A 22,460-nucleotide genomic window follows, 5' to 3' on the forward strand; every position below is an offset into this window, starting at 1 on the left:
AGAAAGGTAAGATGCTGTCGAGGCAGCTTCGAGGCGGACGGGCATAAAGAAGGAAGGACGGGCTGTAATCAGTTATTTCATGCCTCGACGTGTTATAGGCATATGTAATGAAGGGAGGCACGTCGTACTATTTCTTATGGCGGGAATCGACATACATGGCAAGCATGTTCGTAAGTGTCCGATTGGTATGTTCAACCAGTCCATTCGTCTGGGGGTGGTACGGCGTCGAGTGGCGAAAATAGCATGAACAAAGACGCAGAAGCTCTTCCACAACGTCTGCCGTAAACTGGCGAGCACGGTCACTGAATGAATGAATGAAAAACTTTATTGTTAGAAGTGTTTTTTCTCTGAGCGTAGGTGGAGCTGAAAACAACTTGAGGAGATCCATGCCAGAGGATGGCAGCATGAAGAAGAAAGAGCGAGACTTCAGCAGCGGTGGCGCAAGTTCGGGCGGTGGTTTCACAGTAACGTGTGAGGTGATCAACGCACAAGAAATACCCAGCGCTTACCGTTGGACGAGCGCGGAAACGGGCCGAGAAGATCGAGACCAACTTGTTCATATGGTGTGCTTGGATGTCGCACATGATGCAGGCCTCCAGGCGGAGAAGTTGTGGAAAGCTTAACCGCTGACACTGCACGCAGGTGGCCACGTAGCGCTGAACCATGCGATGCATTTTTGTCCAGTAAAAACGTTCCTTGGTGCGGTTAAGGGTCTGGCAAACCCCAAGTGCCCAACAGTGACGTCATCGTGCATTTCGTGTAGAAGAGAGGAATACAGAGTAGCCGGAACGACGAGGAGAAAGCGTGGACCTCCAGGCGAGTAATGAGTTCTATGGAGCAAATCATCGCGAATGCAGAAAGTACTTGCGGATGTCGGGTAACGGGCCTCAGCAAAAAGTGGCACCAAGTGCTGATCCTTGCGTCGTTCGGCCTGGAAAGTGCCAAGATCCGGAAACTCTTGGGAACCGGTAGCGAAATAGTAGTCATAGTTTTCATCATCGGAAGTGTTAGCCGTGAGCGGTAGCCGCGAGAGATAATCTGCGTCGGCGTGTTGGCGGCCACTTTTGTAAGAATCTTTGAAGTTGAACTCTTGCAGGCGTAATGCCCAGCGGGCCAACCGACCCCGGGGGTCGCGTAGGTTCACAAGCCAGCGCAGAGAATGATGGTCTGTAGCGACTGTAAAAGCACGTCCATAAAGGTACGAACGAAACCGTTGTACGCCGAAAACAACGGCGAGACACTCTTGCTCTGTTGCAGTGTAATTGCGTTACGACTTGCTTAGGGCGCGACTTGCATAATCGACAACGTGTTGATTGTCCTCACGGCGTTGGATAAGCACAGCACACACGCCGATGCCGCTGGCGTCAGTGCGGAGTTGAGTGGGTGCTGTCGGGCAGAAATGACGCAATATTGGCCGCGAGATAAGGAGAAACTTGAGCTGGCGAAACTCGGAGTCGCATTCGGGAGTCCAGTGGAAAGGAGTGTCTTTCTGCAGGAAATTTTGGAGCGGGTAGGCTAAATTAGAAAATTTGGGAACGGAACGCCGAAAATATGAGCAAAGCTCTAGGAAACTCCTGAGCTCTTTCACTGATCTGGACTGTTTGACACTGCTTACAGCTTTAACCTTCTGCGGGTCGGGCCTGACGTCATCCTTGTCAACGAGATAACCAAGCACAGTAATTTGGCATTCACCGAAGCGACATTTCTTGGAGTTCAGTACGAGACCCGCTCTCTCTATGTAGTCTAGGACAACGGCTAAGCGTCTGTTATGTTCGGCGAAGGTCCTTCCAAAAATAACAACATCGTCCGGATAACACATGCAAACTTCCCACTTCAGGCCACGTAAAAGCGTATCCATAAATCGTTCAAAAGTGGCAGGAGCGTTACAAAGGCCGAATGACATAACATTAAATTCATACAACCCGTCAGGTGTCAAGAACGCCATCTTCGCTTTGTCTATCGGGTGCATCGGCATTTGCCAGTATCCGGACCGCAGATCCACCAAGGAAAAGTAGGAGACTGAGAGGAGGCAGTCAATGGCATCATCAACGCGTGAGAGCGGGTAAAGATTCTTCTTTGTGACAGCGTTAAGCCGGCGATAGTCGACACAAAATCGCCATGTGCCATCTTTCTTTTTGACGAGGATCACTGGAGCATCCCACAGGCTTGAAGATTCCTGAATAATGCCGCGGCGTAACATGTCACGGACTTGTTCATCGGTTATCTGACGTTCAGAAGGGGAGACGCGGTATGGCTTCTGTCGAGTCGGTTGTGCAGACCCAGTATTGATCAGTATTCATTATCCAGTATTCATTTTGATTTTGAAGGCATCATAAGTATCATAGATCACATGAAATTATGCTCTTCCTGCAGTCCAGATAATATCAGCAGTAAAATTCTGAAAAATACTTAAGTATATTCTGCCATAATACGGTCAAAATTATTTCAGCAATCCCTACAAGACGGTGAACTCCCTGATGACTGGAAATTAGGAAACGTGGTTCCACTCCACAAATCAGGCGACAAACACCTTTCACCCAACTATCGACCAATATCATTAGCCAGCATTCCTTGCAAGATAGTGGAGCACGTCATCCTGTCTCACCTACCTAACTTTCTTGAGTCATCTTTGTTCTTCAACTGTGCACAACATGGTTTTAGAAAATACTTCTCTTGCGAAATACAATTAATAAGTCTTACAAGCAATATTAACTTCATACTTGATCATGACAACGAGGCTGACTGTATTTATTTAGACTTTCCCAAAGCATTTCACAGTGTCGCACAACTTACATCTTTACAAACTAAGTAAACTTAACATTGACCATAACGTAGTAAGATGGATTGAAAGAAGCCAACAGCCACAGAAACCAAGGGGCACAGGGGATATTTTTTTTTTAATTTGTTTATTTATTTTGTGGTGTTGATTAATTTAGAATATTACTGAATATGTTATCGGTTAAAGCGAATTGATTAGAAAAGCAGAAGAAAAAAATGGCGCAGAAAACGACACGCACGAGTTCCGTACCTATCAAATAAGTTTGTGAATTGAGTACATTTCGATCTTTAATTCCACTCAGACACACACACACACACAGACACGCACGCACGCACGCACACACACACACACACACACACGCACGCACGCACGCACACGCACACACGCGCGCACGCGTGCGTGCTTGCGTGCGTGCGTGCGTGTGTGTGTGTGTGTGTGTGTGTGCGAAATTTATATAATTAAATTACATTATATACAAACAAAGATTCTCGACAAAAAAATCTCTTCCTCTCCCGTAACCGAGAGTAGAGTAAGCATGAAATGTTTACGGGCCTAATGTCATCTCGGTGGACACCCGAACCGAACCGTACAGGAAGGGAGGAACGCCACCACCCGTTCAGCGCGATGCCTTGCCATTTGAACACAAGGTTTTTTGAGGAAAGGAAATGGCGCAGTAATTCTCTGCCATCTCGGTGGACACCCGAACCGCACCGTAATGGAAGGGAGGAACGCCACCACCCGTTCGGCGTGATGCCTTGCCCTTTGAACGCAGCGCTTCTCCCCCGGGCCCCTGTGCGCCTGCGCGGCTTTGCTTCGATGCGCGAAGCCCCTAAGAGATCACGTGTGACAAAGAAGTGTATCGTGGCATTTATGTGCTTTTTGCACGCGTTATGAGAAATCGGAAATTATAATTCCGTGCATTATCAAACGCACAGCGACTGATATCTTGATAAACATTGAGAAGGCACTGGCAGCAGTTATTTTTTGTGACTCCTTTGGAGACCAACCGGCGCTTGCATGCCGGTCGCGTAGGAGGGCTTACAGAGTCTCGTTAAATCTCGTTGTCTCGTACGGTGCCCGGATGTTCTCGTTTCAGAGCCCGGATGACTGGAATTCAGTGCCCGGATGACTCGATTTCAGTGCCCGGATGACTCGATTTCAGTGCCCGGATGACTCGATTTCAGTGCCCGGATGACTCGATTTCAGTGCCCGGATGACTCGATTTCAGTGCCCGGATGAGTGGATTTCAGTGCCCGGATGATGGCTCTCGGTCTCGGCGTGACGTCACCACACTGCCGACAACGGGGGCTAAAAGCATTTCATGCTTAAAAATCTCTGCCTCTCCCGTAACCGAGAGTAGAGTAAGCATGAAATGTTTACGGGCCTAATGTCATCTCGGTGGACACCCGAACCGCACCGTACAGGAAGGGAGGAACGCCACCACCCGTTCAGCGCGATGCCTTGCCATTTGGTTTTTTGAGGAAAGGAAATGGCGCAGTAATTCTCTGCCATCTCGGTGGACACCCGAACCGCACCGTAAAGCAAGGGAGGAACGCCACCACCCGTTCGGCGCGATGCCTTGCCCTTTGAACGCAGCGCTTCTCCCCCGGGCCCCTGTGCACCTGCGCAGCTTTGCTTCGATGCGCGAAGCCCCTAAGAGATCACGTACGACAACGAAGTGTACGTGGCATTTATGTGCTTTTTGCAGGCGTTATTAGAAATCGGAAATTATAATTCCGTGCATTATCAAACGCACAGCGCGACTGATATCTTGATAAACATTGAGAAGGCACTGGCAGCAGTTATTTTTTGTGACTCGTTTGGAGACCAACCGTTGCTTGCATGCTGGTCGCGTAGGAGGGCTTAGAGAGTCTCGTTAAATCTCGTTAAGTCTCGTACGGTGCCCGGATGTTCTCGTTTCAGAGCCCGGATGACTGGAATTCAGTGCCCGGATGACTCGATTTCAGTGCCCGGATGACTCGATTTCAGTGCCCGGATGACTCCATTTCAGTGCCCGGATGACTCGATTTCAGTGCCCGGATGACTCGATTTCAGTGCCCGGATGACTCGATTTCAGTGCCCGGATGAGTGGATTTCAGTGCCCGGATTTCAATGCCCTTATGAGTGGATCTCGGTCTCGGCGTGACGTCACCACACTGCCGACAACGGGGGCTAAAAGCATTTCATGCTTAAAAAAACAACCACTGCCGCCGGTGGGATCCGAACCCACGACCTCCGAATTACGCGTCCGGTGCTCTACCTCTGAGCTACGGCGACGGCTGTCAAATCTTCTGCTTTCGGGGGTATTTATGTTTACAAGTAACCTAACTTTGAGAGTGTTCATCAGCGCCACCCACGTTCATAAGCGGCGGACGTAGAAAGTCCTGAGTTACCGCAGGTGTGACGTAGAACGTCATCGAACGGAGAGGGTGGAAGCTGCGTGAGAACCCTCTTATGCTTCCTATGGCGTCAAGGCTGCCAGAACCGAGGCCCTCGCTAAGCAATTAAGCAAACAAGGGAAGGGGAATGAGGAGCTCGTTATAAATATGAAAGAAGCCAACAGCCACAGAAACCAAGGGGCACAGGGGATATTTTTTTTTTTAATTTGTTTATTTATTTTGTGGTGTTGATTAATTTAGAATATTACTGAATATGTTATCGGTTAAAGCGAATTGATTAGAAAAGCAGAAGAAAAAACAACCACTGCCGCCGGTGGGATCCGAACCCACGACCTCCGAATTACGCGTCCGGTGCTCTACCTCTGAGCTACGGCGACGGCTGTCAAATCTTCTGCTTTCGGGGGTACTTATGTTTACAAGTAACCTAACTTTGAGAGTGTTCATCAGCGCCACCCACGTTCATAAGCGGCGGACGTAGAACGTCCTGAGTTACCGCAGGTGTGACGTAGAACGTCATCGAACGGAGAGGGTGGAAGCTGCGTGAGAACCCTCTTATGCTTCCTATGGCGTCAAGGCTGCCAGAACCGAGGCCCTCGCTAAGCAATTAAGCAAACAAGGGAAGGGGAATGAGGAGCTCGTTATAAATATGAAAGAAGCCAACAGCCACAGAAACCAAGGGGCACAGGGGATATTTTTTTTTAATTTGTTTATTTATTTTGTGGTGTTGATTAATTTAGAATATTACTGAATATGTTATCGGTTAAAGCGAATTGATTAGAAAAGCAGAAGAAAAAACAACCACTGCCGCCGGTGGGATCCGAACCCACGACCTCCGAATTACGCGTCCGGTGCTCTACCTCTGAGCTACGGCGACGGCTGTCAAATCTTCTGCTTTCGGGGGTATTTATGTTTACAAGTAACCTAACTTTGAGAGTGTTCATCAGCGCCACCCACGTTCATAAGCGGCGGACGTAGAACGTCCTGAGTTACAGCAGGTGTGACGTAGAACGTCATCGAACGGAGAGGGTGGAAGCTGCGTGAGAACCCTCTTATGCTCCCTATGGCGTCAAGGTTGCCAGAACCGAGGCCCTCGCTAAGCAATTAAGCAAACAAGGGAAGGGGAATGAGGAGCTCGTTATAAATATGAAAGAAGCCAACAGCCACAGAAACCAAGGGGCACAGGGGATATTTTTTTTTTAAATTTGTTTATTTATTTTGTGGTGTTGATTAATTTAGAATATTACTGAATATGTTATCGGTTAAAGCGAATTGATTAGAAAAGCAGAAGAAAAAACAACCACTGCCGCCGGTGGGATCCGAACCCACGACCTCCGAATTACGCGTCCGGTGCTCTACCTTGTCTTTTTGTCTAACCGATTGCAGTATGTACACGCTAATGGCTTTAACTTGTCATCAATTCCTGTGACCTCCGGCGTCCCACAAGGTTCTGTTGTAGGTCCTTTGCTGTTCCTTGTATATATTAATCACCTGCCTAACAATGTAACATCTTCAGTAGGACTCTTTGCGGACGATTGTGTCGTTTACCACGAAATAAAAAATATGAATGACGTAGAATTACTTCAGGCAGACCTAACCACTATCTCTAACTGGTGTTCACAATGGCAAATGACTCCTAATACGACTAAATGCAAAGTAATGCGCTTTTCCGGTCGCGAAAATTCCAGTCCCGTTGTCTACACTATTTCTACTTCCTTGCTAATACCCGTGGAATCTTATAAATATCTCGACGTCATTCTAACATCAGATCTAACTTGGAAAGCGCACGTCAGCTCTATCACGGCTTCCGCTAACCGCATGATTGGATACCTTAAGCGCAATTTTTACTTAGCACCAACCCCTGTCAAGCTTTTTCTGTATAAGTCACTTGTGCGCTCAAAATTAGAATATGCTAAGTCTGTATAGGACCCTTTCACTAACACACTTATCGACGCCCTAGAAACTGTGCAGAATAGAGCAGCGCCTTTTATTGTGCGCAACTATGATCGTGCTTCTAGTGTCACAGAAATAAAAAAATATAGTTTATCGTTAACCCCTCTTGCTCTGCGCAGAAAAGTATCCCGTCTGTGTCTGTTTTTTTTTAAATTTTCAGCATGGTTTGGTTTGGTTTATGGGGTTTAACGTCCCAAAGCGACTAAGGCTATGAGAGACGCCGTAGTGAAGGGCTCCGGAAATTTCGACCACCTGGGGTTCTTTAACGTGCACTGACATCGCACAGTACACGGGCCTCTAGAATTTCTCCTCCAAATAAATTCTAGCCGCCGCTGCCGAGATCGAACCCGCGTAGTTTGGGTCAGCAGCCGAGCACCATAACCACTGAGCCACCGCGGCGGCAAATTTACAGCATGAACTCTACTCTTAAAGATGCATTGATCCCAACACCAACATATGTTTCATCCCGCATCGATCACTCACGGAAAGTTGGCGTTCCTCGTTGCCGGACAACATCCTGCATAAATTCCTTTATTCCAAAAACTTTGTCGGAGTGGAACCACCTACCACCACATATTGTAGCTTCAAAGGACGTTGATGAGTTTAGGACACTGTTGTCATTACAATATGGTTTACCATAGCCTCAATTGGTTCACTTCGTTTTGAAGATTGTGTATTTAGCTCTGTTCTTTTTTTTTCGTATGCACTTTGTTTCATTAATAGCCTTCTGCCAGCGTACCCGTACAATGTTTCTACGAATGGTGATGTTCTTGTTCATATCTTTGTGTTTACTTGCGACGTTTTTCGACTGTTTTTGTGAATTTATTTGTTTCGGTGATGGTATTCCTAATTATTGTGTTCTTTCGCTTTTTTGAATTCTGTATTTTCTTGCAGCTAGTTTTCTTTTTTCCATCATGCGTATCATTTTTGTACGCATGTTTATGTATGCGTTACCCCCCTTTTTTGTAAGTTTCATTTTATATCTATGTACCGCTCCCCTCAATAATGCCCTGTGGGCCATGAGGGTATCGGAAATAAATAAATAAAAATAAATAAATAAAAATAAAGAAATGTGATGGGTACGGGAAGCTGGAATCGGCGGTGGTTGGTCGCGACCGAAGTCAAACACGTCCGCATGCTTCATAAAAACGGCCACTAGTACCTGGCGGTCGCTAGTGGGTAGGCATTTATTGACCATGGCTAGGAATTGAGAATCGCTCAGATCGCGGCGTCTAGTTGGACGAGACACGTTCTCAGTGATCACGGCAACTGGTACAGAAACGCGTTCTTCAAAGCCGGCAAGTTTTAAACCACATGACAACACGGCGAGTTCGTTGGAATGATTAACAGTCCAAACAGTGGCATGGCCCTTGGTCACATGGACGAGGCCGCGGGGTACCAGCACACTTTATTTTGCGCAGTTAAGGGAACCAGGTTCCACCACAGCATCAAAGGCATCAGAAACAGCGCTAGACGACACAACGGGAACGAATATGGCAGACATCGCTGGAACGACGGTATCTGCGGAGGCAGAAAACACTTTGGCAACCACCGGTGCATTTTCTATGAGAGCTGACCGAAGGCGAGGACTTAATGATATGCCGTCACTGCCGAAGTCGAGGGTAGCGCCTCACTGCTGCAGAAAGTCAATACTTAGGGTGATCTCCGTAGAACGAGGAAGCTCCATGAATTCAGTTAGGAACACGTGGCCAGAACAAATAGCAATCGGAAGCAATGATTCTCCGCGTACACCACGGAATATGACAGTACTATACCAAGCGAACGTTATTTACGACCCAGGTGGTTTTTGAAAGCTGATGTACTTGACACTGTGAAAAATTCCGTCGCCTTGCGCAGTGATGATACTGCAAAGAAGCTTCAAAATGAGGTTGAAGAGATGAAAAAATCTCTTGAGTTCATGAGCAAGGAGTTTGAAACCATAAAGAATCGGAACGCCAGTCTTACTGCCGAGAACAAGAAACTACACGAGAGCAATGAGGCCCTAGTGCGCAGGGTTGCCCACCTGAAACAATATTCGCGTCTGAACAATCTAGAAATTAGAGGTGTCCCTGTGACTCAGGGCGAAGATTGCAACAAGATCGTTGAGGTTCTCGGCAGCGAGATTGACTGCCCATAAATTCAGGATACCGTGCACAGGGTTCCAACACGAAACAAGAATGAAAAAAAACATAATTGTTCGTTTCCTATCGCGAAATAAGAAGGCGGAATTCCTGGCAAAAGCTAGGAAAACACATCCTACAACGACATGCCTTGGTTTCCCTCAAACGCAAGAGGCTCCTGTTTATGTCAACGACCATCTTTCACCTGACAACAAGGACCTTTTTTCGAAGGCTCACAAGCTTAAGAAAGATAACAAATGGGCCTTGTTGTGGACATCGAACTGTGTTATTCTAGCTAGGAAGGAGCAGAACAGCGCAGTCTTTGGGATAAATAATGTAGACGACCTTGAAATTTTCCGTGAATAGACATACGGGTGCGGGCGTTCTACATCTTTCTAATCGCTATCACGGCATCATATTGCCCGGAAGATGCTCGTTCGATCTTATCCGAAGCTAAAGGTCTGTCTGCCATACATTTCAATGCTCGTAGCCTACGGAAGAATTACGATAACATAACCGTTTTGCTTACTTCCCTTCAGCATCAATTTTCCATCATCTCATTTTCTGAAACTTGGTTATCATCCCTTGATAAAGATTTGTATGCTTTTCCTGGCTATTCATGCGAATACGCACACCGTGTTGATAACCCCTGTGGTGGTTCGGCTATCAACATTTCAAAGCACATTGCTTACAAAAGACGTCTTGATTTGTGTTTGAATGTGAGTAAATGCGAATCGGTTTGGATAGAAATTGATTGCCGATCTACTGGTGGCACAGAGAAGGTTATATGTGGCGCTATATATAGGTCTCCTTCAAATGATGCGTCTGAATTTTGCCGGGCTTTTGAACTAGCACTCCATAAACTATCTCTCGAAAATAAAAACGTCTTCATTATGGGAGATTTTAATATCAATATGGTAGACATGACTAATCCCATCTGTGTCGACTACACGACCTGTTTATACAGCTATGGTTATGCAAATTTAATTAGCACGCCTACGGGTTGTACTGACCATGGCTCGCATTCATTACTTGATCATATTCTTTCGAATTTTCCCACTGCTCCTCCAGTTGGCGTGATAGAATGTGATGTCACTGATCATTTTCCGGTATTTCTTTGCGCACTATCATCTCGCTGTAGTAACAACATGTCCACAAGGAAGTCAGTTTTTGATAGCGGAAAATATTTTGAAGCCATGTCTAATACTGATCTTTCATATATATTGGGACTCTCGAACCCAGAAGTGGCTGTATTTGAGCTGTCGAAAATAATTGAAATCAGCAATCAATAAATGCGCATTGCTCCAATCATCCACAAGAAAATATGTTACCCCCATTTCCCCATGGATAACTACTGCTCTGTTAAACTCTCTGAAGAAAAAAGAAAACATGTATAAGAAAACTAAACACCAGCCGTTCAATCTTCGTCTTAAATTGAGATATAAAAGGTATTCCAGTGTACTAACATCGCTTCTAAAGAAAGCTAAACGATGTTATTATGAAAACAAGTCATCCAGGCATACTAACAATTCTAAACGAAAGTGGCAGCTGCTTGACTAATTTCTGAGTATTCGTAAGTCACATAATGTAGTTAAATCTATTTTCCACGGTGGTGTTACTTTATCTGATCCCGTGGAAATGGCGAATATATTTAGCAATTATTTTTTCAATTCAGCTAATTATCCTTTCTCTTCGTTATGCACACCTTCTCTTGAGCGTTGCCCTCACTCCTTTTTTCTTACCCCCACGTGTCCAGACGAAGTTCTATCTGTAATTGCTAACTGAAAGACGACCGTCCCCGGCGTTGAAATATCCATGGAAAGCATGTGAAAAGTATCCGATCATTGCTTGCACCAGTCCTCAGCCACATCTGCAATCTAGTTTTTAAATCTGCAAGTTATCCCAAGCAGTTGAAGATAGCGAAAATAATACCGGTCTTCAAAAAAAGGTGATCCAGCTTTGTCAAATAACTATCGACCGATTGCAATTCTTCCTTTTTTTGACAAAATTTTAGAAAAACTAATTGAAGTAAGGTTGTCTAGTTATATTGAAATATTTAACGTATTGACAGGTAGTCAACACGGCTTTCAGTGCGGACTATCTACAGATGCTTCAATAGCGTCTCTCAAAGATTACGTTAGGCTAACAATTGATAAAGGAATGTTCTCAGGAGCAGTTTACATAGATTTTAGAAAAGCATTTGGTTCCATTGATCACTCCACCTTGTTTCACAAATTGGAATCTTATGGTATCACTGGACCTCCCCTGATGCTCTTGAAGAGCTTTTTCTGTGACCGAGAGCACATAGTCTCTATTAATGACCATACATCTAACATAGCTTTATTTAACAAGGGCGTTCCACAAGGCTCAATTCTTGGCCCTGTATTGTTTTTACTCTACATTAATGATTTACCATCCTGTTTAAAGAATTACAATATTATACATACTATACGCAGATGACTCTACCATGCTACCCAGTTGAAAAATCCACCAGAATGGTTTGGTGTGTCCTGGTGTTAACACCAGGATGTCCTGGTGTGGCTGGTGTGGGCACCAGGCCAGCCTGGTGGTGTCTGGTGTGCAGACCAGCCTGGTAGTGCTGGTGTGCACACCAGACTGGTGTGGTGGTGTCTGGTGTGCACACTAGACCGGTGTGGTGTTGTCTGATGTGCACACCAGACCGGTGTGGTGTTGTCTGTTGTGCACACCAGACTGGTTTCATGTCGTCTGGTGTGCACATAAGACTGGTTTCATGTCGTCTGGTGTGCACAATAGACTGGTTTCGAGTCATCTGGCGTGTATGATCCAGCTCAAGCACACCAGACCTATTGCTGTATTCATGTGCGGGAGCCGAGCGCCACCAAAAAGATCTACCTGTTCGGTTCATTCTAGTTTGCATGCAAGATGTACCAGATACAATCTCAGGCACATGCCAGACATGTGGCCAAGGATTATTTCATGCACTGACCAACATGTAGGTTGGTTTGGTACTTACTGAGATTAATGAAAGATTTCTGTCCTGCTTAATTGCATAGTCCATTGTTGCAACTATGGGTGTTCATGTCTTCACACCACAGTCAAACCGTAAAAAAGTCAAAGGTAAATTGTGAGGTGCATTTGCATATCATACAGCATATAATTTAGTATTTATTACTATTACACTAAGGATGAATGGCAGTCTGTTTATTATGTGGACAAAAAGGCACACTTTTTTAGCTTCCAGGTATAGTTAAATGCTCATATCAGCCAGGGCAATAAAAAAATTTGTATCTGGTGTGACTATGAAAACATAAAGGCATGACAGCAGGTTGAAAAGCTTGAAAGAAATTAAAACACGTTTATTCACAAAATTCAGCATAGAACTCCTTCGTTTCAGGGCTGCAGTAGTGCCTTCGCGAAATGGGCATTTGGGAAAGTGCCCCTGAAAGCATCACAAAAGAACACCATCAATTCATTCCCCTGAATTGTAGCAATGTGGGGCCTTTCATACAGCCAGGCAGCTTCCACAGTCCTTACCAGTGCCTTTCACAGTGATCAAGGCAATAAAATTACTGGAATCGGAATGGTGATAAGGAGGTGGGCTTTTGTGCAGACACAATACTTGACGGGCAGGTGGGAAAGTACTGAAGTGTTGCCAGCTGCATTAAGCACAACAGCAAATGCCAGCTGAGTTGATAACAAATTTTGCAAGGGCATTTGAAGACAACTTCACACAGCACTGTGCATTTGCTCATCGACGCAACGCCAGAAACCATAAGGAACAGCAAGACAGAAACAGGCATGGCTGAGTTGGCAACAGTGAAAAGTGCCACACGGCAAAACAGCCGAAAACATCCTAAGCTCCCTCTGTGCTATAGATTCTGCCTGTAAGAGCTTAATTTTCTGACTGACATGAGAGTTGTACATTGTTAAGAGATGCAGAAGAGAATGTGAACTATCAAGTTTAAATGGCCGAGGATTATTTCGTGCACTGACCAAACATCACCAATTGCATAGCTGCTAAAAGGAGCATTTTGCTACTGTAGTTTACTTGTTTTAACACCGGCTAGGATGCCGGTGTTAATGGGGCTAGATGCCCCAGACAACTTTTTCATCAACAGCCAAACAAGGTCTCAAGGTCAGCACATGTAGGTAAAAAAAACAAGCAAAACACATTTTACATATCATTATATAAAGGGTCTTGAAAAACAATGCCCTTCCAAAGTTACATGCACTGAAAAAATTCCCCGCTGTACATTACCACTGAAGGCTATGGAAAGGTGCAAAGGAAGTGCAAATACACTGTAGACAACATCTTCAGCATGAGTTGCTGTTTTTCACGACAATGCCTACTTCGAAGCATGAAGGACAAGAAACCGAAAACTCGTGCTCAGCAGCAGAGCAACAAATAATGCACAAGACAGTACACCGCAACTTGACATTACTTAATAAGGCACAATATTATATAAAAAGGGCTCATATCACAGGATACAATGTCAGTCAGGTTATCAAGCTGAAGTAAGCAAAGAATAAAAATAAATGGGTGCAGTTTTCACTGGATATAAACGAATGCATGAGAACTGCTTCAAAGAACTGTTCATGTACTCGGAACAGATTGAAAACACAGAGATAACAGTCCCTGATAAGTGTGTTCATTTAACACAAATGAACACTTACAAAAAAGCTGGCTCATTCGGGTTGCTAAGTCATATATATAGGGATATATCTTGCAGAGAAATCATCAGCTAAACTGCATATACTGTGGGGCAAAGGCTTCTCCGAATACTAAGTTCCGAACCTCATGTGAAACGCGGCACTGCAGGAGCTTTGGTTGGTCTGTCCAGCGGGCTCAATTTTTAAGGCTACGTGTTCCCTTGATGGAGACAGTTGGCATGTACGTATGTGAATTTTTTACTAAGCTGCCATTGAAGCATGTATGTGTTGACGTGTTGGCAAATGCAAAGAAAAACATGCCTATCGAAACATTTTCTTGCTGCACATGCACAAGACAGTGTACTGGATGCCACTGCCATGTGACAGTGAGCATGCACAACAAACAAGACAGTGTGTTAATGATAATGCAACACGCTGCAACCTCAAACAACACTAACTAGGTACCTTGCAATGGCTGTCAAGTCTCACGACATTTTGAATTTTGTAAAACGCAATAGCAAGTTGGCCACATTCATAAATGGAGATCAGTGAAAAAGTGGATGAGTGAAACTGCTATGAGGAAGATGTGCAACAGACTGGGCAAAGGGTATTTTGTCTTTGTCGAAAAGATCAGCATCATCATTTTTGCATTTTTCACAAAGCTGTATTTGTGTCTCACATGCTGCATACATATCGTAAAACTGTGCTCAGAATGACATCGCTTTGAAGCAGTTTTGACCACTGGTTTTGTAGAAAAAAAAGAGGAACAGAGCTGTAGCAATCACTTCATAAAAAGACCTCAAATATGGTAAATATCCATCCCGCATTCCTTTGGATGTATAAGACGACTTGCATGTACACTGAAACTTGCTTCAAGAAGTATTATGATGCAGTTCACCGATGAAAAAAGCTCAAAAGCTGAAGAAGTTTAAATTTTTGTTTCCCTGCAAAAGTGGGCCGTGTCGAACTGTACACCCGTGCTTGTAAAAACATAACACCAAGGAGGCCTAAAAGTTAAAAATATGCCGAAAGGTTTGTTTCATAGCTCGGTAGTATCCAGCATGCAAAAGTATGGTGCACAGGGGCAGCATTTTCCCATTTGACAGCATTTGAAGCAAGTGGGATACAAGTGTCTTACTTAAGAATATTTTCATGCTGTTCCCTCATGGTACTGAAAATGACTAATCACTTTCATGAAGATTAGGCATCTTCACTAAGAATGTGCTCTCCTGTTCCACAAGCACACAAGATGAAACAACGCTTTCTTCGCAAAGCATGCAGAGAGCGATGCCAAATGGAGGGTGCTCGATTCTGAACAAAAAGGGCAGCTCAAACACTTCAGTAATCAATTCTTGACACAACAGCAAGATTTTACTGTCAGCAGCAAACACCTTGAGAATTTTAGCAAGTTTGCCGTTATTTGCTTCCAGGTAGCATGCACATGTTCTTTCTGCTTGTTGATAATGGGCGTTGTGTACAGTGAACCCCTTGACACGAGCTCTAAGGTACTCACTTACACATGCCTCGGAACCAATGTTTTGCCTCAACAGTATTTGGATGGGTTCTTCATAGACACAAGGTGGCAAAGCTGCACCTAAGACACTAGATTTGCGCTGTTTAGAAATTGTACCTGAAATTAGCTCCTGCTGCTTTTTCAAAAATGGAGGAATAGGTACCAGACGTTTCAAAGAATTTAGAACTCCATTCATAATGAATCTTTCTGGTATTTGCCGAGGAACCCCTTTCGCAGCAGACACAAGCTTCAAGATGTCCCCGTTGCCCCCTTCAAATGGGAAGGTTGACCTGTCATCCTAACAGATTTCGCCAGATGTAGAAGTTGATGAACATTGAACGTTTGCGCACTTTCATCATAAAATATTTTCACTTCCTCCACAAACTGTTTCAGCAACCTTTCTGCAATAAAAGTGTCACTGCGTTCAACACTTTCTCTCAGCAGCATAAAAATGCCTTCTACCAGCAATGAAAAATGCCTAATATATCTATCTGGCAGAATGTTTTGAAGGCATGGCACACTGTAGTATAGAAACCAATACTTCTATTCTGTGGCTTTCCAGAATTCCCTCTCTGAAATTGGTCTTGGCAGTCTCGAGAAGCTTATTGGTGGCCGTGCTTTCAATATACTCTGATTTAGCTCGGCAATTCTCTTTCCTACATACCAAGGCTTCCCAGTTGCAGACAGCTAAAGCTCTGTCATTTGTGCAGTCACACCCTCCAGGACACAATGCATATAATCGGGAGGGAAGCCCGAGACCAAGTCCAATGTACCTAGCTTCGTAACTGGAGATGGCCCCTTCACTCCATCGGCAGAGCACTTTCGTGTAACTGCAAGGGACATGGCTGACAGCACAGTGTCGTGGGACCTTTTAACCATGGCGCCGCATTCAAACGTGTGCTTTACTGTGCCTACAACAAAAACACAACAAATCATTAAAATCAAAATTCACTTCATGCCGCACAGATCAAAGCAGTAGTAAAGAACAAATGAAAATAATTAAAAACATGAATATAACACCGGCAAAATATAAAACATCCAACTAGCCAAGTAGGCTGTTATTCCTTACTTTTACCGCTGGCAACCAATCTGCCATGTAAAACATCTGCTGTATATCTGTGTCCTTCATAAGACTGAATGAAAGCAGGAGTCTCACCGTCAACTAAAGTTCCCTTGTTAAGACACCAAGTGCAGCCGTAGTACCCGTTGTACTGCTTTGCACTGAGCAAAGCAGCTCTGGCCGGTGAGTCCACACAGCACCCCACAATTCTGACTGCAGACTCCACACCTTCATCAGCAAAGGTCCACATCAGGCTGCCAACCTCTTGGAACTTGTCCACAAAGGTTTTCATAAAGAGATGTGCAGGTGGATGCTCCTTGCCGAACAAAACTGCTCCAACCAAAATATTCTTCCATCGCAGAGGAACGGGAAGCTCATTGAGGGCAACTTGTATCGCCCACACAGAACCTTTGCTTGACTTAAATACCGGTGCACCATCAGTATTCATCGTCAAGGTTAGGTCGCTCCATTTCATTTCATGGTCACTGCGAACTTTCTTGTAGAGCAGGCCATCTGTGATATCGGTGAGAGCCTCTGGGCATGATGAAGCAAGCTGACGCAGGTTGCTTCCAACTATTTTGCCCACGCGTTGCAGGAGCTGTAGCAGTTGTCGCTTCAAGTTAAGAGTGATGAAAAAGCTCCCCTTCTTCAAAACCTCTCCTAGGCTTGCAACTTCTGAACAAATTCGGCAACGCCAGTGGCTGGTACCATTGCCATCAATTAAGAACTGGCAAGTCGGGCAGAAGGCATGAATGCTCACCATTTTTGACTGCTGAAGCTTCCACAGTTTTCGAAAGCCATATTTGGTTGAAGGAAAAACCTCTTCAGCAAAGAGGGCGTTCAGAAGCTTGAGCAAGCTGTCAACTTGTGTCCTTGGTAGCTTAGCTGCCACAACAAATGATAATATCAGGAGCATGGCTTGCAGTTGGGTTGTGGACTGGCCAGGAAGAGTCGTCTTTGAGTTGGCTGCGATGAAATCAGAAATATCATCATCTGGGTCGTCAGCTTCCTCATACACATCAGGGTCTCCCTGCTCAGCATTCTGGTTAAAAGAGGCAGCACTTCCTGCTTGTTCAGAGAGCTGAGGTTGTGGCAGCAGACATTCTTCACTCTCAGTTTGTTCGTCTGTAACCTCAGCGTCCCCTCTTGGTATCTCATTTACTGCAGCTGACTGCAAAGAATAAACAAAAGAGGAATGTATTAGCTACATCAGACAGTGACGAAAGCCCGAGTGGCATGCTTTGAGAAATCTGGCCGATTAGTGGGTCAGCATCTTATCATGGCATGACGTGAGCCCAATTAATGCTGAATTGTTGCTCCATCCTCACACCGCTTGTTCTTTACCCAGATTGAGCATTTGGGACTACTCCAGCTGATGAAATGGGAATGGATGTGAGAGGGCAGCAGTTGTAATTGCGTCCACTGCACACAACTCTGCCATTGGCTGTGATAAGATGTTGACCAAGTGACCGGCTCCAGCTCTCACAGTGCTATAAAGTGAGCTTCACACACTGACATGAGAAGATTTGTCTGAACCGGTGTTCTGCTGGACAAAGAGAGAGACCTGGGAGATCCGCTATGTTGAGGGCTCAGTGTTTTTACTTTTTGTCATTCTTGCTGGTATGCAGAGGAATTTTCCATAAAAATTACTACGGGCTTTAAAAAGTATCAGTGCAATCCGTGCTGCTCACAGATGATGTCAGAGCAGAATTGCATGCATACTTCTCGGCATTTGTTGCATACTTAACCAAGTGTTGTCAGTAATCAAAGCTTTATTTCCTTCGGATGTCTTTTACACCATCGCCTAGGATGGTGAGAAATGACAGGTGGTGGCTAATGTACGACACGTAAACTCATGTTTGACACATCTACATATAGTATGCCGATGTAGTCGACACCTCTCACACATTTATAGTGTTCAGTTGGAGTTCGTGTTTGACTGCATTTATGTTGATGAACTCTTCTATACGCAGCATTTTTCATTGGCGCCTGTGCTCAAGTCCCCAAATGATGGCGGCTACATCCAATTTGGCTGCTATTTGGCTGTATTTCAGCCTGGCTATGTTACAAAAGGCCCTCACAACGCAATATTTCGATCCACATTTCACCTCACCAGTCTCCTTCTGCTTCTGTTTCTTGTTCCTCTTAATTCGATGCTGTGGAGTGCTTTTCTTTCCTGATCATTGTACACCCGCGCTGCCTTGCTCTCTTCGGCCGCAATCTTTGAACCGACAAACTTTTTTGCCATGGTTTATGCCGCATGAATTCATCATTTCCGTTTCCTTGCCCTGTTTCTCATGCTGCGTTCTGCTATCAGCCGTCTGCATCCATCACAGACAATGTTTTGGACGTTGAAAGGCCATGTAAGCTCCGCCTTTTCAGGAACTCTCTTTAGATGCTTACCGCGCAGGCAAGAGCATGACCACTGCCTGCGGTGGGTGTAAGGACCCTAGGTTCTCGCGATTCCGCAAAAAAAAAATCTGACTTTAGCTTTCTACCCCCCCCCCACCCCTTTCACAAAGAAAAAAAAGTGGTGGGGGGGGGGGGGGGGCAAGTTGAAATACAGAATAAACGAATAGGTCGATAATGCAAGCACATCGCACAGCAGCAGCCGTGCCGTCATGATCCGTGCCGCCGGTGCTCGGCGCTTCGAGCTGTCCAGCTCCAGCACCCGTTTGCCCTTCTTTGCTGTCCCTACTTCGCTCAACTTCTGTAATGCCTTTTATTTCGCAGCGACCCGTACCTCCTTTCCGCATCCACACCCACAAATATGCACTTGCTCGCCCCGCGTTTTGCTTCAAAAACTCACTGAAAAGCGGGCTTCTCCTCACGGCTCGCAAGCCTAATGGCAAAGGTCGCTTTTGCAACATTGCACAGCTCGGAAAAAAAAAACACTTGCGCATTCTTTATGAGTTCATGGAATGTAAAACTTTTCGCCGCAGAAAGTGAATGGGCCCTAGCATATGACGTAAACAAGTCGGTGAATTACCTGCGGTGCTTGAGACGTTGCAGCCGGCTCCATGTCGTCTGCCGCGGAATTTTCGGTGATAGCGCATTTGGCTCCAAATAGGCGCGGTAGCGTTTTTTGGGAGGTATGTTGGAGCACCTCCTTTGCACGCTTGTAACAGGCTTGTACAAGTAGATGAGGCGTTGGCTTGTATAAGGTGCAAGAACGACACTGAAGACAGATGGAACGCACAGCCAAGGAGGCGACGACAGACTGCGCGGGAAATTCCGCGCGCCCGCCTCTCCTTTCCTTTTTTTTTTGTTTTATAGCGTGCTTCAAAGCGTGCCCGCCTCTCCCAGCAAGGCAAACGCTACAATCTAGCTAAAAAGAAAGTGGCGCTTACAAAGTTAACTACTATACATTTGGAACATATAATACAGATAATAATCTGTTTAGCAACGCGCTAAAGCTGTGTGCAGTCTCATCAGCATGCAATTTTTTGTTTGACAAGACTGCAGCGTCACACACACCATTACGAAAACATCATGTAGAGAGTTTGTTCCAACCGTTCCAACATCCTTTTTGTTCTATACTGCGCGACATTGGTGACTTCCTCCCGAGTGTGCATCAGTACAATGGTGTTTTACGTATATGTAAAGTTTCTGCTTGACAACGTGAAAAAAGTCACTTCATCGGTTCTAGTGAAAGATTTCCACCCAAAGAGCACAGAAGATTTTGCGGCGGGAAATATCTATCAGGTTTATTGGGAGGGGGATGACAAAACAAAGGGCTGATACTACGACGCTGAAATCCTACAGATGACAGGTAAGAACACCTTTATTACTGTCTGAGTACTTTTGTAATTTCTACTTTGCGGCAGCTGTGGCTACCCTTGTATTTACGTAGGGCGTTGATTGATATTGAAACTTCATTCAGCCTCTATGTATGTACCGCCGTGAGCACGCTTAACACGGACGCTCGAGCGATTGTCTTTCACTGACGTTAGTGCCGCTGGGCGTCGGCCGCTGCGTCTGAGACAAAATTAAAGTGGAAGCAGGGCACGAGCTGTCTCCAACGTCCACGAACATACCGTGCAGTATGGTCTTGGACTCTGCGCCCAGCGCTCAGAGGCTGTAATATCAGTGCAGGACGCGCAAGCGAGCGTTCCTGTTAAGCGTGCTGACGGCGGTACAGCACTCGAATTTGCTTGTCAGGGCTATAGGAATGTGTTCTTGAGCTTTTCTGCCTTTCGTAACGCGCACCGCTGTTGTGCAGTTCTCACGTTCAACTTGCAGGTTTGCGAATTCCGTCCTGTTTGCAGCATGTTGCATGGTGATGGATGTAACGAAATTAATCTGGCAGTGTCCGGTAGTTGGTAGAGTCGCCCGGCTGAAATTCTCCCGGCACCTCCATCAACTGGGACTCGTGAATACGTTTTTTTTTTTCTCACTGGTGCCCCTCCAGGCATTCTTCAGTTGTAGTAATGAACTGTCTTATGTACAAGTGATGATTGGCTGGTCTTCCCAGGGTGAATCCGTTGCTTTTTTTTTTTTTGGGGGGGGGGGGGTTGTGTGTATCACTTGGGACTAGTTCGGAAGCATAGAATATATACTTCACTGCTCTCGGTTACAGCTCAGTTGATGACCATGTCCTAGCTGCGTGTATTGAGTATTAAACTGTGAAGGCCTCTGTAGCCGAGAAAGCTGCCAAATGTGACAGAGGTTCTCACGCCACTCTAGGAAGGAAGTGTCGATTCTGCATTGTTTCTTGAAAACTTGACATGGATGCGAAATTCTAGAGGCCCCGTGTACTGTGCGGTCAGTGCACATTAAAGAACCCTAGGAGGTCGAAATTTCTGAAGCTGTTCACTGCGGTATCCCTCATAGCCTGAGTTCCTGTGGGACGTTGAACCCCCATAAACAAAAAAACCTGGGGCTGCAGTTTCATATAGCAATGTTTGTTACTGCTGCTGAACAGTGGCGAAAATGATTCATTCTAAAAAAAAGGACAGACTACTCAATTGAGCAGCCAGTCTCTGATGAGTGTTGGGGCAATTCTGGCTGATGGCCAGATAGGCACTGTCAATTAAATAATTTAGAATAGAAGCTGCTGCAAAAGGCTTGGTGCAGGAAACATTATCTTGCGTTTTATCATTACAATCAATGTATGGAAAATTGTGCGAACATACCCCTAAAAGAGATTGCTTTTCTTCCCAGAATCCAAAGAAGAAATGGACCAACATATTTCTGGTCAATGACACCGTGGCGCAGTCGCGCGCCCCGCAAAACGCCCGAGACCTGGCACAGAATAAAGTATGTATGCGCAATTGAAACCCGAACCTTGTAATGAAATGTGATGTTTAATCTGTTTTCAGTAACGTTGTGTCACATGCAAGCATTTCTGCAGTTTGCATCGAAAGAAATTTAATTTTTTTTATAATGTTAAAGACAATATGGGTGAATATGTGTTTTGACACTGTGTTAACTACTGCAGGTTTGAAACATCAAAAAGTTGCGGATGATCGCGCAGCAGGCCGCAACGGACGACCTTATGGCCAGAGGCACAGAGACAGCAGCAGAGAAAGAGGTGCAGAAGCTGAGAAGAGAAAACGAGGAGCTGCGCCAGCTGAGCATCAAGCTGCAGCACCAGCTCTAGCGCTTCCTCTCAGCTGATGGTACACTCCTTATAATCAATTTTTTTTTCGGTATTTCCTGCTGTGCAAGCTTATTGATTAAATGTTTTCAGGTCACATAACCTGGGAAAAATTTTTGTGTGGTTTAAGAAGGAAGTGTGTGTGTGTTGGGGTGGGAGGGGGGGAATAGCTTACGGCGCATATTGAAATCTGCGGACTGAAGAGCAACTTGCTCTCACTTTCAAGGATTTAACCTAGCCATGACTGCCGACAAATCTTTTTGTGTTCCTCTTTTACTCTCTTCCCTTTCTTTAAAACACCATACCAATAATTGCTGTACCTGCTTCAATGGCTGAGTGGTCAGGGCACTTGGCTGCTTAGCCAGGACACCTGTGTTCAATCCTGGCCGTGGTGGCGGCGTTTTGAAG

At 45.3% G+C, this 22,460-nt stretch overlaps 1 protein-coding gene across 1 annotated transcript in view; it reads left to right on the plus strand.

Moving 5' to 3' along the window:
- The first annotated feature begins 386 nt into the window (after positions 1 to 386).
- LOC149361508 (uncharacterized) overlaps positions 387 to 22,460 on the plus strand; it is a 35,559-nt gene continuing 13,485 nt past the window's right edge. The window contains exon 1 of the mRNA XM_089568099.1: positions 387 to 471. Coding sequence (XP_089424225.1) covers positions 387 to 471 — 85 coding nt within the window. The remainder of the gene's footprint in view (positions 472 to 22,460) is intronic.

This window comes from Amblyomma mixtum, chromosome 2 (genome assembly GCF_055824585.1).
Source record: "Amblyomma mixtum isolate Tamu chromosome 2, ASM5582458v1, whole genome shotgun sequence".
NCBI classification, from domain to species: Eukaryota; Metazoa; Arthropoda; class Arachnida; order Ixodida; family Ixodidae; genus Amblyomma; species Amblyomma mixtum.